Here is a 21,924-nt window from a genome sequence, read left to right on the forward strand (position 1 = left end):
GAAAAAAAAAAAAAAAGAAACCAGCCTAACAAGCAAATTCAGAGAAGCTAAGAGTAACCGATTCTGACTCAAGTTTTGTGAGAATAGCTGTTTTCCCCCCAACTGTGCTTCGTTTTGTGTATTTTAACGTCTATAATTTTAATGTGGTCATACTGAATTGTTAGTTTTATTGGTACTTCTAGGATGATGCTTTTCTGCTTGTTAAATGATCCCAACAGTAGTTCCTGGCAAGGTTCTACATTCTATAGGGTTGCTCTGGAATCGAAAAGCTCCCCTTTGAGTCTTGATGAATACCAATCAACTTTAGCTTAAGTTTTGGTTTCTTTGCTTCTTCTGTGGTGCTAGGTTTTGCACTTGGAGCCTTGAGAATGTGCTCTCCCACTGAGCTATATGCCCAGCCCACTCAACTCAATTTCACCCATAAGAGACAGCTCCTTACTTTGTTAGCTGCTAGCCATCTTTATCTAGCTTTCTTAGTGGGTGCGACCACTTACTTGCATTTTTCTCCTAATGCAAAACTTCTGGAAGATTCCTAGCTTCTGGCTGCTCAGAGCTAACAGTCAAGTCTTCTACCCACTATCAACTGGCATGGTCTTTATGTATTGCTTAAGATTCATAGTTCTTTTATATAATTTACATCTGAATTTTGAGCAAATATAGTACTGAAAAATAATTTATATTTCAATTAATGTTTTGGATCTACTTACATTTATTGTGATTCACAATATACTTAGGTTCCTGTCATTTCTGTTTGCAGTTCTTCTAGTATTGAAATTATATACTTATATTTTCCAACATAAAAATACATACTTTTCTAACAAAAAGCTAGCTCCTACTATTTTCTTCCTTCCTCCCTTATTCCCTCCCTTCTTCCTTCCCTCCCTCCCCCTCTCTTTCTTTCTTTCTTTCTTTCTTTCTTTCTTTCTCTCTCTCTCTCTCTCTCTCTCTCTCTCTCTCTCTCTTTCTTTCTTTCTTTCTTTCTTTCTCTCTTTCTTTTCTGAGAGAGATCTTGACCTGTAGCTTCTGTGGTTTAGCATGCCTTGAAACTTGATCTTCCCATCTCTTCAGGGCTGGCTTACAGATGTGAGACCAACAATTGCTACCTTTACCAAGTTCTTGAGTCAGTCAAGGATCTCATCTTCTTGATCTCCTTCCCTCTAAAGCTTTCCATTTCTTAAAACAGTTGTCCCCCCCATATTTAGTATGTATCTTTCCTCATTGCTTGTACTAAGTATTTAATAATATTTGAAAACATATGTTAGTATTTGTTATACTCAGGATATCTTACACCTGATTCTTCTCTTTCATATTTAATTTACTTTTTTAAAAAATCAAGGACTTATAAGTATTGTAATTTCTAGGTTCCTTTATGTCTGAAAACAGCTTTATTTTACCTTCATTTTTAATTATAGTTTAGCTCAACATAGAATTCTAAGTCATAAAAGGTTTTACGTTAGCACATAATCTATTCCTCTCAGCCTCTGTGGTGGGGGAATACACACACACACACACACACACACACACACACACAATGCACACACAGATCCATGAGCACACACATGTGCTCACACACAATGTACACACAAACACATATGAGCACACACGTACTCATATACACACATGCAGTACACATACAAAGCACACAGACACATGAGGATACATGTGTACTCATACACACAATGCACACACAGACACATGAGCCCACACATGCACACATACACAATGCACAAATAATAATAAAGCTTCTATTGCATTGCTTTTGTTTGCTAGCTTGACTTAATATTACTCAGGCACCCCCCCATTTCAGACATTGTACCTCTTACATCTAGAAGTCCAACATGTGCCATTTTTCATATTTTCCAGGTTTCTATCCAGCCTTTTGAGTACATAAATATGCCCAATAACTACATATACTTATATCTGTGTCTGTTAATTTTATCTTCTTTGTCAATTCAGAGTTATGCCAACTGATTACTGCCCTCCTCATTATAAAACACAGTTTCCAGATTCTTTGCATACCTGACAATGTTTTATTAGAAGCTAGACATTGTGGAGTTTGCCTTATTTTACCAATACTTTTATATTCCCATAATTATGCTTACCCCACCCCAAGACAGGTCTTTTCTGCGTAGCTCTAGGTGTAGACAGGCTGGCTTCAAACTTGGCAATCTGCCTGCCTCTGTCTCCCAAATGTTGGAACTAAAGGTGTGTAATACCAGCTCAGTTTCCGCATGACTATTTCTGAGTTTTATTCTGTGATGCGGTTATATCTTTAAGTCTTGTAGGGAGAATGATAGCCATCTTTAGCTCTGGGCTTGCTATTACACACTGAGATAACTTATACACTCTGACTGATGTCCCATAAACATCTTTTGGGCCTAGGTTCACACAGAGGCTACAGCCATTCCCTATATCCAAGCCTGGGGACTCAACACAGAAAGCTGGGCTGCTTTATAGGACTCACCTTGCTTCCTACCTCTCAGATTTTGTGCTCATTCCTGATGTTAATTTTCTTGAACATCATTTCTCATATTTTGTCCATTAAAAATTGTTTCAGGCAGAAAAATCAATCTGGTCTTTGCCTCTCTATGTTGGTCAGAATGAGAAGTCTCACGTCTTTCTCCCACGACTTCTCTTATTCTAATTTACTACTCCATGCTTCATACAGGTGGTGCAGCTCCAATCTGAGACTCATGATGCTCAAAGAGCTTTGGACCTTGAATTAACTTTGGATTATGTTTGTTTGACTAATAAAATTTGTACAAATATTACAAAATCCAAAATACCAAAAAACAAACAAACAAGCAAAAAACCCCAACAAACAAAACCTCCAAAGTTCCGGTCTCTAGTATTTGGATTAAAGATGCTTAACCTGTGTTCTGACATTTCTTTACCTCTTGGGGCTGTTAGTTCAGAAAGTATTCTGCTTTTTCTAACCAACCAGACTTCCTTCTTCATTCTCCTTCCTACGTATCAAAGATGTCATACAGTAATGTATTACCAATGTTCTCAATTCCCTTCCCAATTCTGATAATTGTACCCAATAGAATGCATGGCAGATTCTCAATAGATTTCATAATGTAGTTCCTCCCTCTAGATGTCTGACATTCATCATTTTTAATGTTCCTATCCAGATTTTGAATGTATGGAATATAATCAAAACTATATTTTTATATCCATCTGTTAAATCTAACCTCTTTGTCAATTCATAGTCAGTTCCAGCCCAGTGTTCTCACTGTACCACTATCTGTCTGGAACTGCAGACAGTTTGAATGTATTTCTCACTAGAATCTGCTTTGGCTTCCCAGTGGCCCCAGAGTTAGTCAGTAGTGACATACTCGTGTGATTTCTAGGACAGGGTCACAGCATGGCTTAAAATGGAGCAGCATGGCATTTTGTCATCTTCTTACACCGAGGACAGCATCCTTTGAAATATTAGCACCTTTGCCATGAGAGATTTAACAAGCTTATGTTCTTTGTCATGCAGCACCCCTTGTGTGTAGTGCCATGCCAACAGAACACTGTGCAAGTTATAAAATGGGTGATGTAACAAATATAGCTCTCACATATAGAGGGCCCATCAAGACAGGGGACTCCAGAAATTATTTCCCTAACTGGAAAAGATTTTGACATGAACAAGAAGAATTTTCATTTTTATATACATTTTAGAGTGTCTATATAGACACTGAAAGCTGTACAGATCCATTATATATAGAACCTGATATTCATAGACATAGTAGGAATTAAGGCAGGACAAGGAACAGAAAATAATGGAAGAAACATGAAGAATAGCATTCCAATGAACACATTTGAAGTTCACATGCACAAAAACATTTGTTGAACACAGGCAAAATTTAAATACCTATGTGAGTCAAAACGTACATATTGAGCTTTAGCCAAAATAAACATTACCCAAAAGTATGACTGATTTGAAATGGTAAGGTGGTTATTCTGATGTTTATAAAATACTCGTAGCTTCCTAGCTTTTGGATACCATTAGTTTTCCTGCCTTTCTTGTGACTGAGTAAGGATACAGGGTTAGTTCTGGTCATTCATGTTGAGCCATTTCCCCCTGAAACATTTAATTGTAGATACGGGAGCCTTCAGAATCCTCTTTCTGTCTGGGATGGTAATTGACAACTTTAAACCTGACCCATTAGCAAGATTCTGTGATGGATAATAAACAGAGCCCTCCCTGTTGATATGAACATGTAGTGCTAACAGAAAACACATTCCTGTTTTAAATCATTAAAAGACAATTTAAGGGTGTTTTGTTACTACAGACTAACTTGAGTCTTCCTTCCAGACACATCTGCTGTTTCTCTCTTCTCTGCATGGGATTGCCTTGGGATGAGTGTTGGTAAGAATTCAGACACACTGAAAGAGTAATGTATAGTTAAGAGACAAATGAGATGGGGACACTCTAAGATGAATGCCAATAAAAAGCGATTTTGGCAGACTTAGTAGATTTTATTATTGTACTATCCCTACTGCAATGTTTATTATTACTATGCGGTTGTTCTTTTTAAACAACCCAAAGATTGTGGCCATTACACATAGTGATTCATTCTTGATGCTGGATAGATAGGGAGGGAGGAGAGATGATTCCATCTCTCAAACTGCTTAGGCAGCTGCAAGAACTATTCCTAACCTGCATGGTGTGAATTTCATCCTATGAATATTTATATATATTTTTTCTCCTAAAGAGACTATAGTTCTAGCTAAGGATATTTTATATCTCTTTTGTGTACCTCTGGAACGGTCCAAACACACGAGACATTCAAGCTGACAGCAGCTCTGCTCTGTTAGGGAGCCGCATTAGGACCCACTACCGACGGTCTCTTGGGTCTATTCATACATTTTCATTTCCTGAAGCTCCTGGAATGTTTACTGAGAATGTCAGCACAGGAGTGGGGCAGGGCAGAGAGCAGCACCTTTGCAGTCAACACTGTGTTACAGTTCTTCTGGAAACTGATGTAGCAAAGTAAACCAAATGAGACACATTGCTAACTTGGCTTCTTTGAATACCTGCTTCATTCTGGGCAGCATGTTCTGTTAGGCTTATTTTCCCATTCACTGCCTCAGGCCCCGGGTGCTTTTACTCTTCCAATCTTCTTATTCGCCATTCTTAATTAGAAATGATCCACTGAACCCAGAAGCCAACTGGATTTAACATTTAAAAAACTCAGGGGTTGATAATAGAATAAAATGTACTCTGGGAGAATGAACCCACATCTACCCGAGTTCTCTGAATTGTCATTGGCCAAATCACACTGTTGTTTCCTTCCCACATCTGATTGTCCATCTGGGATCCCAGCTCACTCACTCCTATGGTTAAGGCTCCTTTGATTGGAGTGCTCTGCTAAATTTCCCTGTCCTATCTTGATTCTGGATTTAGCTCCACCCGGCAGATCAAGTCTTAGAGACCCACTTATCTATGATGTTGTATGGAATTCAAGGCATATGCTATTGGGTTTTGCCAGAGATGACATTATTCTCCAGAGCTCCTTCCTGTTCCACAGTACTTTAGCCCCTGGTCTGCATGCTAAAAGTGCAGAAGAATATTCTTGTTTGTAGTTCTACACACTAAGGACACTGCACTCACACTGTACACTACCCAGTTGTCTCACAGTACCTATAACGTACCTGACAATAGATTAGCTATTGTGGATAGAGTGATGATTAAGAAGGGGAGGGGAATTAGACAAGGATATATTATATATGTATGAAATCGACAAAGAATAAAAGTTGTCAAATAACAAAATTAATTTAATAAACATATAGCAGACCTGAATCCCTTTCCTCACGGAACTCATATTATACTAATCCACAATCCAATTACTCGCATGACTTAATATGGACTCTAGCAGCCTAACTCTGATTCTTCATCCAGCTGCTAGCAAGCAAGTTCAAAATGATTTTTGCAATTCATAAATGAGGTCTCAATCATGCTCAAAATTGAATTTTTATCAGAACAAGCTAAAAGATGGTTGGCTTGGTATGGTTAGAGCACCCCCAATAAGCATATATATTGAGTAAAGAAAATAGAAAATAATCACGTCACACTCAATTTCCTATAACAACAGGGAATATTTTGTTTGGCATTAGCTACTTGGCTTGAGAATCAGGACCTGAACTGGGATGCACTTGTCTCATGTATCCTTTACCTGGTGTGGCTGACCAATTTCATATACAGTTGTGGTAGACTTAGTCTTGCAACATGTTTCTCAAGCTATAAGGCTTAAAGCATTAGCCTTTTCATACAATAAATGGGAGTGGGTGTGAACTGGTGCCTCGTTTCCTCCTTATTTGGCCTCAACCTCAAGGGCTTGCCTCTGGAGACAAACTGATGTGGTAGTGGGAAAAAGTTAGATTCATATCACACCAATCCATTGCACATGTTAAATGAGTCCTAAGTGGGATCTGGGGAGAAGACATGGAGAAGGTATGTTTATATCCTAATGATGAGTGAGACGCCTTCCTGTAATTAAGAACTCAGCTCTATGCTGAGTTATCTACTGTTTGCTTGAGTCTAGAGAACAGATTCTATTAGGATCCCAAGACCCTATCTGGAATCTCTACACCTCTTTTTCAGTTCTCCTGAGGTCCTTTTCTGTTCATGATCAAGCAAAGTGGACTTTATCTTTGACTTGGTGACAAGCCCTGCTGACAGACACTTCCTGCTGCTACCAAGTGTATATCAATGTAGCCAGGTGGGACCCTACAGTCGGCTGGAAGTTGAGGGACATAACCAAAAGGAAACTAAGGACAAAACAAGTACTTTTCCACACCTCTCAGAGTTTGTAAGGCTATTTTGAACTGTCAGACATATGAACAGAGTGCTCTATGAGTTCTGAGTTCCCAGAATCACTTATGACTTAGACAATACCTTGATGTATTTCAGTAGTTTAGTCATATGAACTGGAAGGATGTTATAGCCCCATAAGTAAGGTACCTGTCACTTAGAGTGAATCAGATTCCTGTGACCTAGGACACATGGGAAGGGCCTATTACTGGGCTCCATTCACTCTCCTCCTAGACACGATTGTTCCTCTACAAGTCTTCAAGCTTTGGGGTGTCAATAATGAACAGAGCTTTCTAAAACCTTGTATGGGTTTCTAGGAAATCCTTACCTCACCCTGTCCTGAAACACAACCTCATTGCCATTATCCACCTCGAGACTCTTTGGACTAATTGCATTATCCATGCCCCTCTAACTGTGCTGGTTGCCAGAACTTAAGTCATCCCTTTACTCCCCTCCCCTCTATATCGCTTTGTATTACACATCATGTGCCATCACCTGGCATCTTACATATTTCGCCTATATGTATTTCCACCAGAATATAAGACCCACCCGGGTAGGAATTCTTATTTGTTTTTCTCAGGGGGGATCTGATTTTGCTGTCTAGAACTGTACATGGTACACAGTAGGTACTTGAGAAGTATTTGTTGGATGAGTAGATGAGTGAACATGATAGAGATACCCAGTTCTTGGTGAGAGCCACAAGTTACTAGGTATTCTTTTATTTTGTAGACAATGACCATCTCATTTACTCTTGGAGGCTGTAGGCCATTCCTACAGTCTCTTGGTAGACTTCCCAGGTTCTGTCTCCTGATATCACTCTGTGAGAAACCCTTGACACTGTTTCGTGTCAATGTTTACTAAAATGACTGTGTCCAATGTCATTACTGGCATTAGCCTATCTCAACCCTCTGCCCCCTGTACATTCTTTTATAAAACATTTAATCCAGAAGTCAGCTATTGAGATATTTTTGAGGTCTTGGCATGACAGGAACATGGCTGTGATGATAGACATGTAACCAGGTTAGCAATATCAGTAGACTCATTGCTTTTTTTTTTTTTTTTTAACTATCTCACTTTAATTTCTGAATCCCTCAGCTCCTCAGAAGCCAGAAATGCTGAAGTAATGGCAATATGTCCTCTCCTGGAAGCCTCTACTCATGTCTGGCCCTTCACTGAAGCTTTTTACTGTGATGTCAAGCTGTAACGTAATCATTTTTATTCTGCAACAGCAATCAACCAATCAAACATTGCAAAGGCTCCCTCTTTGATGACATGCTCCATTACTAAGCTTGTGTGTATGGCACTTCAGGTTAGGCAGAGTACCTAGGTGACCTGTGATGGCCTAGTTTTGAAGATGATTATCTATAGCTTTTCAGCAAGCACTCTGTTAGGTGGTTTCAGAAATGCTAAAATATGAAGCAATGTATCAGAATCTTCAACCCCGAAGGGGAACTCAGAAGAGTGAGCAGCATGGCGCCTCCCACATTCACTCCAAGCTCCCAGCTGGCCTTGGATGAACCAACCATAGAAACCAGACTTATCACCACCTCGCTCCTCTTGAGGCCAAGATGCCTACATAAGTCCTCAGGATTCTGTGAGATCCCCAAACAACACATGGAAGGCTATATTGATGGATTACCCTCAAAGTGTTCACTATGCTAATAATATATAAATTATTTCTCTGTCAACTATATTTTAATCCCTATCCACCATGGGACATTTATTCACCCAAATGCAGGCACCAACCACCACTTAGCAACAGCCAGTACAGCCAGACCTATACACTTAACTTTGTTCATGGGTATGGGAACCACTGAATGGTCACCATCAACAGGCAACAGAATCCCTGGATATCCTTACAGATAGAATAACACTTTTTACCCTGCCACCCTGGAAACCGAAAGGCAGATACGCGGTAACTACTTCATCACCACTATTTCCAAATCTTCAAAGTCTCTCTGTAGCTACTGATGGTCGGCACAGCATGTCAGTGGCATACTTGGTGGTCACTGTTAAGCCTGGATAAAGCATCTATGCTACAACACTTCCTCCAGGACCTGGGTAGGTTTGTAGAGCTGGAAGAAATAGATTTCAAAGGACAAACCTGACAGGCTTACTTCAGAATCTGTACTTGGAATTCCATTAGTGACAAAATCCAGGCTAAAGAAGACTGGTGTCAGAGCCCAGGCCTCAGGCTGTGGCCACTTCCCTGGCCCAGTAGAGATGGAAGGCAGGTGTGGTCATGGTCACCAGAATTACAACATCAACTTTCACTTCTGTATCTAGTTTTGATTCCCTTAACCTGCCTTTCTTTCTAGATTGTGAAACTGGAATTCATCCAAAGAGTTTACATCCTCATGAAAAGCTATTACTGGTCTACAATACCTGCCTCATCCTTATATATTTGTGAACACATCGTGTGTGCATGCACACAAGCAAGTCACTCCCACAACCACTTTGTAGGATCATGGTCTGAAACAACAAAGCTAGATGAATCCTGTGCATTCCATTCTCTTCCACAACCCAACTCATTATCTGTTCATTCCTTGTGTTATGGACTAGCATTTTTTTTCCACAAATAGTTATTTTCTTAGTACACTTTGGAGTTAATCTCACCAACCATACATTCACACTGGATCTTTCTTCAATGTCATCTTTTTCCTGATCCTCTAAGTACTATATATGTATGGACCATGGTATTACATCTCCATGTTACACATGTGGAATATATATGGCAGATGCTAGATTCCAGACTGCTCTTTATACATTGCCTTTGAGCTGCCAAAACATAACCATCTTTGCACATGCCCAGAGGTCCAGGCTAATGTTTCTTCCCTAGCTCAATGTTCTCTTCAGGTATAGGTATTTCCTAATGGTATCTCTTTTGACTTGAAGCTGAAATAACTCAACAGTTCAATTTTTAAGAGCATATGCTGAATAGGAAGAATGAAAATGGGGAGGAGCATCCATGGACTAAGGTCCATGCCTTATGAATATTCCCAAATGTTTAGAATGGTTCTGTTATAGATTATATTCTTCGAGGAGGGAATTATCTGTAACTTGGTTCTGTAGTCTGTTCATTAGCCTTTATAGGGCCTGAGGCTTTATAATGTTTATTGAATAAATGAGAGTCCATGTAACAATATGCATAGGAGGAAGTTTTCATAACATCAGAACACTTATGAGACAGAGGAGGGAAAATTGAGATTAAATTCTAAAATCCACAGACAGAGCTACCACCTGTGAGGTTCAATGGGGATCCAGTCTTCCATCATGAGGAGTTGGTACTGGAATGTTTGAGAATATAACTAAAACAGCAAGTACCAGGAAGGGCGATTTTATCCTTCACTTCTTTTTAGTGGGCGGCCAGGTTTGAGTATCCAAGAATGCAATGTATGAGCCATGCAGTTGAAAACACATTAATTTTGCTGTATGTGTTAGTAATGGGGAAAATGTTCAATTATGTCTATTAATGGAATAGAAGTGATGGTACATGGGATCAAGACGCCATTTCCATTTTTCTTTGGAAAGCGTTGTGTGTGCTTTCCCCTAGCAGGTTTGTTTTTGTAATGATTAGTTCTAGCCCAGGCTATTAATAAAATGAGTTAGTATTTCCGTTGTACAATACCCAGTAGGAGAAGGGTTTACAGTACAAAGAACTCACGCAGGGCTTAGAACTTGCCACAGTTAATCACTCATGTGGACAGCCTTCTTGCACTGAGTGATTTAAAAAACAAAAAAACAAAAACAAAACCAAATTAAAAGCAAAGAACATATATGTCCTGGAGAGCAACTTCCCAGGATGGACATCCCAAGATGGAGCTTCAGCTAATATAATGAAGAGTCCAGGAGGAGGAACTCTAGACCTGATTAAGGCCACTGAAGCTTTTCTACCTTGGGAGGCCATATGCCTCTTTGTGTATCACTTCCATTATCTGCGTTCTGTGTACTAGGTTCACTGGTAATGAGGAAGTAGGAGTCCAGAATGGCTTGCAGACATAGTACAGCGATAAAATATGGAGTGTGTGTAAGAAAACAACAAAATATCATTGTCGCCTCTTGTTCTGGATGAGTGCCTTGCTTTACTTCCTGAAGGCTTGGGACCCTGGGCTTTGGCTTCTGATACATATTCCATTAAAAAAAAGTTTCACTTCTTAAGAATTTTACTTTTCAAGGGCAGCTACTCTGATAATGTCTAGGACACCCAAGGAACGGGTACACCCTTTCTTATGGAGTTGGCTTGTCTTAATAGGCAGTTCCCCTAACTCCACTCACTAGAGGAGGATCTCAGAGTGTGGTCCTTAAACCAACAGTATTGGTATTACCTGGACTCTGGTAGAAATGCAAATTCATGTGTCTACTCCAGATGGACTGAATCACATAATTCTGAGAGTGGGGCCCAGGATCTGTGTTTCAACAAGTGCTTGAGGTAACTGTGATATATATCAGGCTCATACGTATATATGAGTTTGAGAAGCACTGCTTTAGGCCAAAGGAAAAAAATGGAAAACTAGGATGTGAGCATTCAGATGTGGCAGAGAAGGTGGCTTAGGGTCTTTTCCAATCATATTATATAACTAGCTATTTAGATCTGGGTACAAAGTGACATGGTAAGTTGTGTTAAAGGTACTTATCTGTTACACATAGAGAGAGCAGACATATCTGCAGTCTGTGCGTTTATATGTATTATACACAGATTATATATGTACATACATGTATATATGTGTTACATGCTGATCTGGCACATCAGGTTCTCTTAAAAATGTATCCCTACCCCTGCCATGTCCTATTTTTCCCTCCTTGATTTATTTTCTCATAACAATTATAAAATAACAATTATTGCTTTCTAATATGATACATTAATTCTTTGTGTTTTATCTCTCTCTTCCAATGAGAATATTTATTTTCTGAAGGTGACATGTTTCATTCTTTCATGTCCTGTATTTGGCCATACTACCCTGAACATGTCCTCTCATTCATGTTCCTAGCTCTGAGCACCATGCCTAGCACCTACTATACACTCAGTAAATATTTGTTGAATGAGTGACTTCTTGCTCTGGGAGTTAGAAAGACCCTGCAGCACCTGTATACCCCCTAATCTGTCAGTATTACACTACGGCAGGAAGCTTTGCCTTTCAGTTTCTGAACTGGGCTCCAAGATAAGTCCACAAACAAGGCTCTTGCCAGTGCCATCCTCAGGAACATAGTTCATCATTTCCAAATGTACCCTTTGGGTCTTGCTAGTTATAGGGCAGTGTCTTGAGTGCCATGTTCATATAGCTGTCTGGGGCTAGTATATTGCTATGCAAAGGAACTGTGAGACATACTAGGGAGACAATAATATAGAGAAGTCAGGGTCCTGGGTTCTAATTTTTACTCTGCCTATAAGTTGTCATATGCCCTTAGGCAAACAGCATTATCTGCCTTGGTTTCATCTTACTGGTCTCATTTCTTCTTGCAGTTGTTACATATCTGTTCATGTGTTGTCTGACTAAAGCATATTTCCTGAACTGGTAAGTTCCATGAGAACAGGGTTTATTGGCTCACCTACTTTTTAATGCCCAGCCAGCAGTTGGAGGCATTTCTTAAATATAAGGAGTAAACAAATCCCTGTGGGAACTAACTGATGATTTCAACCAGGCAGCAGGAATATAGATGTGTGTTGCAGAGACCCTGACCTAAAGAGCTCTCTAGTCATAGGGAAGAACAGAATCCTGGTCCGCACTGGCCACGGATGCAGAGTGGAGGTGGCCATGCCATAGAAAGCTCAGGCTAGCCACCTGGCTATCAACCCCATGGCTTGGATATAACAAAGACAAACTGCAGAATTACAAGTCTATTATTTCTAGTGTTCAGGTTATTAGGAAAATAAATAAAACACGGTTGGCCTCTCTGACTGGCTATGAAAAACCCCAGGGAAAAAATCGGTGGTTTCTTAGTGTCTGCCATGAGAAGTATGCTCAAGAAATGGAAGCCCCCTTGTCTGATCCTGCCTCTGCAGCCCCTACACACACTTGTTAGCTGATGAGGTTCTCAGGATCCCTCCTTCACCAAGGACTAAACCCTATAAGGCTGTTACTAGCTTATGGAAATGCCCTCACCAGGCTTGGCTGAAGGGAGCATTTTTCAGAATATCTACTTCCGGAAATGTGTGTTTCCCCAATGGGTCTTTCAATGTGCTATGCCTTGATATCAAAATTTAAAAATAAAAATTAACAGTTGAGGATCCTCTGAAGGTGCTGAGCTACTACTACATGGGCCAAGTCCAGAGCTGACCTGCTTGTTTTGGGGTACCTTTGCCTCTTTTTACCCTCTTCCTCATCCCTCCCTCCCCGGTAGAGAGAATTTCACTCCTGACTCTTCCCTACCCATTCTGCCTTTCCCCCATTAGTCTCATCCACAGATGGTCATTCATCTTTGTTCTGGAAAACAAGTTCTGTTGCTAGGAAACCAGAAAATAATATTGCTGTGGTTGATAGGATTCTTATTAATGACTGTGATCGAAGGTGTGGCACAATCCTGCCACAGAGACAGACACCCTCTATGCATCTGTCCTCAGCTTGACAGGTCTTTCCAGAAAGTGGGAAGGCAGAGAACTTAAGGGCCTCCGAGCTCAGAAGAAGGTATTTATAAATCACTATATATCAACAGCCTGCTTTAGAATCATTTTATTAGAACACATCCAAGAAAGAGACATATGGAAAAGAGACAGCAGCAAATCTGAATCATGCAAATGCCCATGTTAGGTTCTCCATCGGCTTTAAGTTCAAGTACAAAGACAGTCCTTCCTGAGCCAGGTGCACATCCAGAGAATGACACTGTGCATCGCGAACAGACACCCTTCGCAAAGTTCAGAACACTGAACAAGCCACTTTCTCACAGTAAGAGTGTGAGACACACGAAAGTGTAAACTTTTAAGGACCCTCTTCCCTGCCCTCCCCATCACCCAGCCTGGGAAGTGAGCCCAACTTCGGGACCTCTTAGAAATAAGGTTTAGTTTATTGAAAATAAAGCAGTGGGCCTTAAAAAAAGGTTAGAAAATGAGTGTTTTACATATATATATTTATATTATATTATATTTATATCTATTTATACGAAATTGGAATCATCCCTGCCTCTTGCCTTGGTGTGGGGGTGGGGGTGGAGGTGGGGCTCCATGAAACTTTCTTGGGGGTTAGGGTTCTTTCTTGAATGGTATGGAAGCTGGAGGACTTTAAAAAAATTTATTATGAAAAATTGGAAACATATACAAAAGTGAGAAAAGTCTACTGAACATCCATGTACCATCTAGTGTCAACAACCATCAACAAGTGACCAGCTGGCTTCATTTTAGGTCTTCTTGCGTTCCCCACCCCACCCCACAGGATTGCTTGAAGTAAATAGGACTAGAATGGTGGTCTTTGCTCCAGAGACCTCAGAAGGGAGTGGCAGAGAGGCTGCATCAAACAGCACTGCATTGAAGGAAGTGGCTGCTGCCAGCACTGGGGAAAGGCTGGATTTGACACTCCCCATCTGTATCTCGGGCCCGCCCCCACACATTCTCATGATGTAGAGGAGAGGAGCTACAGCATTGGGATAGCCTTGTCCAGATTGGGGATGGGTCACTGCTCACAGAAATGTTCAACCTGAAGAGAAACTAAAATCAAATGCACCCCGTTATCGCTACCCTCGCTACCCTGTCTACGTGAGTTGCAGACTTTTTTGGGCAGAGAGGGCCCGATGTGGGTGTAGGGGTGGGAGTGGGGTGGAATCCCTGGTGTGTCAGGTTGGGAGCTGGGGAAGTACATGGGGCCCTGGGGCCTCTTGGTAAATCCCTGTTGCCCCACCATTTTGGACTTTGGATCGAAGCTCAGCAACCTCAAAATTGCACCCAGGAGAGAAGCAGGGAGGCCGGGGTGAGCCCATGGCCCAGGTGGGCAGATTTTGCTTGGAACATGTTGCCCTCTGAGCAAAGGCTGCACCCCATACCAGCCCTGTCAGAGCAGTCTCAATAGAGTTGGGTGATTGGAGTCCTGGTGGGAGGTCCCAACGGTGCCACGGCTAACCCGGTGAGCTGCAGGGACAAGTCCCAGGCTGCGCGCTAAACGTAAGTGGAGAAAGGATCTCCAGGTCCCAGGTGCCACCGAGGAACAAGGTTGCCATCCTGTTAAGAAAAGGGCTGGGCTCTGTGATTTGCATATGACTTTGCAAAAATCTGCATGAGATCCCATAGCCCTTTATAGAAAAACAGTGTTAAACCATCAGTGCGACCTACACCTAGTAACCCGATGCACAGACTACAACCTGCAAGACACAACCGTTCTTTCAGAAGAGCATAGAGAGGAGGCAGAGCTGGGTAAGAGCTCCTTAGTCTGAAGGTTCAGCAGAGTCTAAGCAGGTCCAGGATCCAGAATAGGATCACTGACTGGTCACTTGATGCCAGAACTCACATCCATCTCTTTTCAACTCATGAGACCTCCCCCATAGACCAGTCCTGCAGTGGCTTCTCAATGTCTTCGACAAATAATATAACAGGGGCAGCAGAAACATTGTTACCAGGATAGTAAGTAAGGCCCTCCTGGCAGAGATCTCTTACACTTACACAGTATCCCTGTTATACTTTTCTTAAACTCTTTCAGGGTCCCACATCCTACCAAGTCTAGATGCAACATTTAATTGAGAAAGGGAAATATAGATAAGGTTGCCTATTCCTGTAGATGTTTGACAGCAATGGGTTTAAAATGTGTGATTTTTGTGTACGGCTAGAGCCCACGACATGCTGCAACCTGTAGTTTTCCTAGGGTATGGGGCTGGTTTGACCAGACTACAAGGCAGTCTGAAGGAGTAAATTACTAAGTGGGCTAGTGAGTGTGGGTGGATTAGCCACCCAGCATGAATGTGAAACAATGGGTTATTGTTTCTCTAAGGAAAATGGCAAGCTTCTAGTAGCCACTAGCAGAGTGGAGTATTTTAAATGGAAATGAGTCCCAGGGAAGAGAAAAGTGCAGTGTCTAGACTTCAGCTTTGACATGGAATACAAGGCTCCCACACACCTGCCCCACAGAAATGGGAAATACAGGTCGAAACTCTCCCAGTCAGAATTTCAGCAGAGGAAAGGAAAGTTGAGCAGCAAGCTGAATGGTATTTATTCTACCTGTCCTGAGCTCAGGGAAGGAGGGAGACACTCCAGATGGTAGAGGGAGAAGAGATTTGCAAGAAAGCCTGGAGCTGTCTACATGCACATGGAAGTCACTCAGGGTCAAGCCCCTCATGTGCCCAACTATGTCACTGTAGTATGGTTACTTACAGGGCTCAAGAATATGAAAGCACACTTTTCTCAGTCTAATGTTGCCCTGATAGGAACGAAGGCAGGGGCATGTATCAGTGATCCTCACTTGATAGCCAATATTCTCATGCCATGTTTGCTGCCATTCCTAGGCTAGTTAGTATATGTGTTATAAGGCCTATAGAATCTATCTCATCGGTAGAATTGGATAATTTTATAAATATTGGATTTTGCATTCTGTTGCTCTTTATTTGCTATCACTAATAGTTTATAGAATTTTGAATCTTTCATGTGCCAGAAAGCTGAGCGTTTACATGTATCACTCCACATGCTTGTGTATGTGGTGGATATCATTGCCCTCATTTGGCAGCCAGAGGCCTGGAGAGGTCCTGTCCAGAACATAAAACTGGAAAGTAGATGCATGAGGTGAGCCCTGAATTAAGGTCTGTCTGTATTCAAAGCTGTCCTTTAACCACTGGTATGTGCTGACCCCAATCTACTAGATGATGACTGGACATATGTATGACATTGCCTCACGGACGGGCCTATCTTATATCCTAGGAGCTAACTAGAAGTAGCTTGAGTAATTTTATTATACATGCCATTAGGTTCTATAGAAAGTTCCTTATACCCTTTCAGCCTCATGCTGTGAATGGCTCTGTACATCTGCAAATCTTCTTTGAAGATGGTTTGATGTATGGAGATACTCAGGAATAGAACCCACACAGACTGAGTATATGCTTTTCTAAGAGTCCTGAGAAATGCACACACCTGCCCGGGAAGACATGACTGGGATATACCCAATAGGCATGTCAACAGAGGAATAACACAGATGCATGGCTTTTAATTTTTTGTTGTTGTGAGAAAAATATCTCACTAAATAGCCTAGGCTGACTTCATTGCCTCAGTTTTCCAAGTCAGAAAGCTGGGATCATAAGAGTGTGTTACAATGGCCAGATGCCTAGTTATTCATGATCCTGTTGAGATGACTTTTAAAAAAAAAATCTGACCTAATGGAAGGACTGGTGGAAAAATGTTTTAAGTGGAAGAATAAATGCTACTGAATTTTCCTATTGGAAAAATATGTATCAGCTTAGAATTCATAATCATTTCACATGTAATCATCCTATGCCTTTGGCTTCCTGGGCACAAGTACAAGGGTCAGGGTTTAGACATACTCCCTGGTGACTGGAAGAGTCCCCTGAATCCTCAGCCCTAGGGGCTTTTCTATGTTTGAACAGCTCTTCTGGATACCAAGTTGGCAACACTTTGACTATATTTGGCATCTTCCAGTGTGTCAGAAACATTTATCTTTGGGATTTTCCATACGGGGCAAGAATCAGGAGGACTCTTTATAGGACTATGACTTTTTATCAGCTGGACTTGCTCGGCATTTTGGGGGAGAGGATATGTTGAGATTTCCTTGTCTTTTTTTTTTTTTTTTTTTTTTTTTTTTTTGAGACAGGGTTTCTCTGTGTAGCCTTGGCTGTCCTGGAACTCACTCTGTAGACCAGGCTGACCTTGAATTCAGAAATCCACCTGCCTTTGCCTCCCAAGTGCTGAGATTAAAGGTGTGAGCCACCACTGCCTGGTTCTCCTTGTCTTTTTTATATGACGGTACTGGAGCCTTTATATAAATCTTTCACTTGATATACTGTAGGCCATGTCCTAATATTTGACTCTCATAATGAAGCACCCTGAGGCATGGTGAGATGTTCTATAGTCACTGTGTACATGGGAGATAAGGCTAAACATCTAGGGAGATTAAAACAGCCACAGACAAAGAACATATTTATTTAGGTGATAGCTTTATATGTATTCTTGTTCCACAGACCACAGCAGATTGTTAAGGTAATCTTAACTGCGAATTGCCAATTGTGTTGTCTACTATAATTTATCTGACTATGTGTTCTCAATGTTTTGTTCTGATGAATTAGGAAGCTTCTGATGCAAGGATGTGCCTTAATTGCCAGTCCTATAGCTAAGATTAATATTCAGCCTCCTCTTGACTCTGATACATGGCATGTTCTATTGGGCACAGGAGATAGTGAGCACACATACAATACACAGAACATGAAACATTCTTGGCTTTTGAGTTCAGTTACGGCTCATTCTGTTGGTCAGGAGGAGGAAATCAAAATATTTATACTATTTGAGACAAATGTTGCTTTGTGTGTTTTCCTACATCATGCAATGGGTTTCTTTACTGGTCTTTGCCCGTGTGAGATCGTTTGCATAGAGGACCAGGATTCAAACTGCTCTACACTTTCTGGCTGTATGACCCTGAGTAAGCTATTTAATCCCCAATTGACATAGTCTGTACAATCTGTCATCTGTAAAATGAGGAGAATGATACTTACCTTGAGGACTAGGAGGCTCATCATGCTAGGGGCTAAGGCATGAAGGCAGGGGCTAGTGGTTAGTACCCTGGATTGGCTTTCTTTCAGCCAGCCTGTGTGTATATCCCACAATATCAGTGACTTCTTAGGGAAAGGATAGCACCTGCCCCATTAGATGAGGAGGAGATTTCTGCCTTGAGTGGGGACTCTGCATGTTGTCTGTGTTCCTCCATTATATAGAAAACTCTACAAATACCATAACTGGCTTATAAAAATACTTTTCTACCTCAAGGTTCAAACCAGAACCCAGACTTGGAATTCTCCTTGCTGTAGCCGTCAGAGTTAAAAACTGGGACACATAGTGGGGGGATACTGGATACTGCACACAGAGAAAACATAAGCACTACAAAACACACCTTCAGATCAACTCTTCTCAAGGATTGATTTTTGTAGTTTCTTGTTTTTGCTTCCTTACATGTGCTACCCTGCTCTAAGAGCTCCTGGGATGTAACACATATTTGCTGCACACTGAGCTCAGGGCCCTCTGTCCACATCCTGCAGGGAGGAGATGGGCAAGGGATGGGAGTGTGGGGTGACCGGGCAGCACAGGTAGGTCCACCTGTGAGGCGCTTTGCCAGAGAGAGACCAGGGGCCTCTATTTCCAGAAGAAAGCCAGCCACAGCCAGCAGGAGCCAAGCTCCCCACCTTTTCTTCTTCCTTTCCTCCCTCTTTTCAGGGACTGCCCTCACTGAGCTCTAAACCCAGACAGTATTGGAGATAGCCTTGAAACAGCTCCACTTTATGGTTTCAAGTTTATCAGAAACTCTTCCCTCTGCCCTTGACTGTAACTGAGGAGGAAGGGATGGTGTGCGTGGAGGGTCCTTGACCTCAGAACAAACTTCCCTCCTCTCAGAAACTTGATGCTCATGAAGTAGCCGCTATAAGGAGCCTTATATGCCTCCTGGAAATCCCTCCTTTCCAAATCACCAGGGACTAAAACCAAACTCGGATAGACTTGTCCTCTTTCCAGGGCTCATATTTGGGTAAAATCTCTATGCGTGCTTCTGTGTTCCAAGATCTCCCTTACCTTTCCCTCCCATTCCTAAACAGTAGAGCTCAGAGAAGAGTCCATTAGGCCCCTCTCACCCTGACTCTTGCCTCCAGAATTCCCCTTCTCTTGCCCAGCCTTTTCCAAGGCTCTGCACTTTTATAACCAAACCAAGTTGCCAGTTTCTAACCATGGCCTATGTGCAAACCATCTAAATTCATTCTCTGGCCATTAGAGACACCACTCAGGGGTCAAGAACTGTCTCCCACCAGACATCTTGGGTGTATACAAAGGACAGACTCTAGTAACAGGGTAACAGTCTTAGCTCTTCCCATTCTTTAGAAAATAATACCTATTAGGATTTTTGTTGTTGCTAATAAAAGTACTAGGTCCTATTGTAGATAAGTACAAAAAGCCACCTGTCAGAAATAACCATAATTTACATTTTGGTGTATTTCCTTCATATATACATATATGTACAAATGTATATATAGACACATATATGTGTATATGGACATATAAACACAAAGCACACATATGTACACACACATGGTCCCCTTTTGTCAGCAAGACTAGTCTTTCCTATTAAGAGAAAGGAAGTCTCAGAGCAGATGGGAAAGAAAAACAACTCTAGACCTCAGCCCTGGTAGCTCTTCAACTGTGCCAGCCACAGTCACTGCTCTCTATGGCGTAATGTCATAGGTCTGATGACCAGGAGAAATCAGCATAATCCTTGTCCCAAACCACACAGCAAATACCTCTTAAGTGTGTGGAAAATATATTTGAAAACACACCGTGTGATTCATAAGCACAGACAAGCAGAAGATACACACAAAGCATGCTGTTCTTTCTGAGCATGTCCTGTGAATGCATACTTCACCTCTGTGTGTTGGAGATAACAGCAGGTATCTCCACGATACCTGCTCTACTGACACGAGCCCTGTTGTCGTGGACCTAGTGATTCAGTGTGTGAGATTAAAAACTCACTCACAAGAAGCAGAAGTGAACAAAGGAAGGAGAGACTGTCTCACTGAGTGCTGAGGGAGGAATAAATATTAAGAATCATTCTAATACCGAAGGAGATATGTTTTAGCAGGACTCTCCCCAGTGTCAGAGACTTGACTATCAGGACTGGAAATTAGAATGAAGCAGTATAACAGATCAGATAGATCATAAAAGACACAAGTCGAAAAACCAAGCAAAGATGATTACATGTATACCAGAGAGGAGAGGTCTGCAGACAACTGGGGGTTGGAGTCGGGGAGGGGGAACAGGAGGCAAGGGTCGAAACTGTTGGAAGTATAAGGTCTTGGGGGATGCTGCTATGGTTCAGAGGCATGTTGCTGTTCCTGACACACCTAGGGACAAATCCATTTCCTACAAATCCATTTCTACATATCCATTTCCTACATGACACAACAATGTGAAGCCATTCTAAGTGGCAGATCTTCCACAATGGCTGCGAGATACCAAGAAGGAATGAATTACCCACAGGACATGGCAGCACACTGGCTTCCAGAGACTGCATCAAAAGTGTTCACGTTCACAAACCTGGAGGCCTGGGGAAAGGACACTGCTTCTGCCCCAAATACAGAAGCTATATCAGTTAACTGGAAAGAGGACATAATTGTACAGAAGTCATACCAGGACTGAAGACAATGACACAATTGCCTGGCACTGAGACCAAGGAAGGGAAGGCCATGAGGTAGACCCAGCTGGCAGTGCTCATGTCCACTGTGACCCTGACTGGCTATCTGCTTATTGATTTGCTGCCTCTTCAGCTGAGTGCAGTGTTTATGGGGTCAGAGAGTGCCTGGCTGTCTTACCACTCTCCCTCCATCTTGGAACAGTACCCAGCACATAGTAGGTACTCAGAAAAGAAAAAATGTGGTGGATGATGAATGTCAAAGACACTCCAGAGGTGTGGGTTCAGATTCCTTTGTCTTGGGTGTGAGAAGGGAAGTAACAACAAGTATGGAGGAAGGTGAGAGAGAGATAAAGAAGAACTGGGAGCAGAGACATCCAACCGCAGTTGGTCAGGGCATGATGTGACGAGTGTCACATAGCAGGGGGAAAGGAGGCATTTGATAATATGAAGAAGAGGAGGTGATGAGTTAGTTGAATACTGTAATGAGCACAAAGGGGAGAGTCACCAAGAGTGCTGGGCTAACAGAGGAACTCTCACTGAGTCCATGTGAGGAGAAAGACAAGTCTGTGGCCTCTATACTAAAGACTCTCAATGGTTCTTGGATGATGCTCAGAAAAGTGTCGATTGATAGCATTTGGTGTCTGCTGAATGATCTACCCAACTTAATACTTCTTTCCCTCAACTCACCACACAAACCCTGAACTTCAACCCAGCAAAATTACTCTCCTTGCCCCAGTTATCCTGTATTTCCCTGTGTGCAATGAGCTTCCTCTCACTTCAAATATCTTCGCTGCCCCAGTATGTTCTAGTTTAGCAAAG

General features: G+C 41.7%; 1 protein-coding gene across 22 annotated transcripts in view; it reads right to left on the bottom strand.

Moving 5' to 3' along the window:
• The window catches only part of Kalrn (kalirin RhoGEF kinase), a 604,914-nt gene that overhangs the window by 169,429 nt on the left and 413,561 nt on the right, over window positions 1-21,924 (bottom strand). For 3 of the 22 annotated variants that reach the window (XM_031363748.1, XM_031363749.1, XM_031363747.1), the window contains exon 34: window positions 13,467-14,948. The exons of 16 other annotated variants lie outside the window; for them this stretch is intronic. In XM_031363748.1, the coding sequence (XP_031219608.1) occupies window positions 14,886-14,948 (63 nt within the window). In that variant the 3' untranslated portion in view covers window positions 13,467-14,885. Of the gene's footprint in view, window positions 1-13,458; window positions 14,949-21,924 lie in introns of those variants that run through there. 3 more of the 22 variants (XM_031363751.1, XM_031363750.1, XM_031363746.1) reach the window with 2 other exon arrangements.

Source organism: Mastomys coucha, unplaced genomic scaffold (genome assembly GCF_008632895.1).
Source record: "Mastomys coucha isolate ucsf_1 unplaced genomic scaffold, UCSF_Mcou_1 pScaffold12, whole genome shotgun sequence".
Taxonomy (NCBI): domain Eukaryota; kingdom Metazoa; phylum Chordata; class Mammalia; order Rodentia; family Muridae; genus Mastomys; species Mastomys coucha.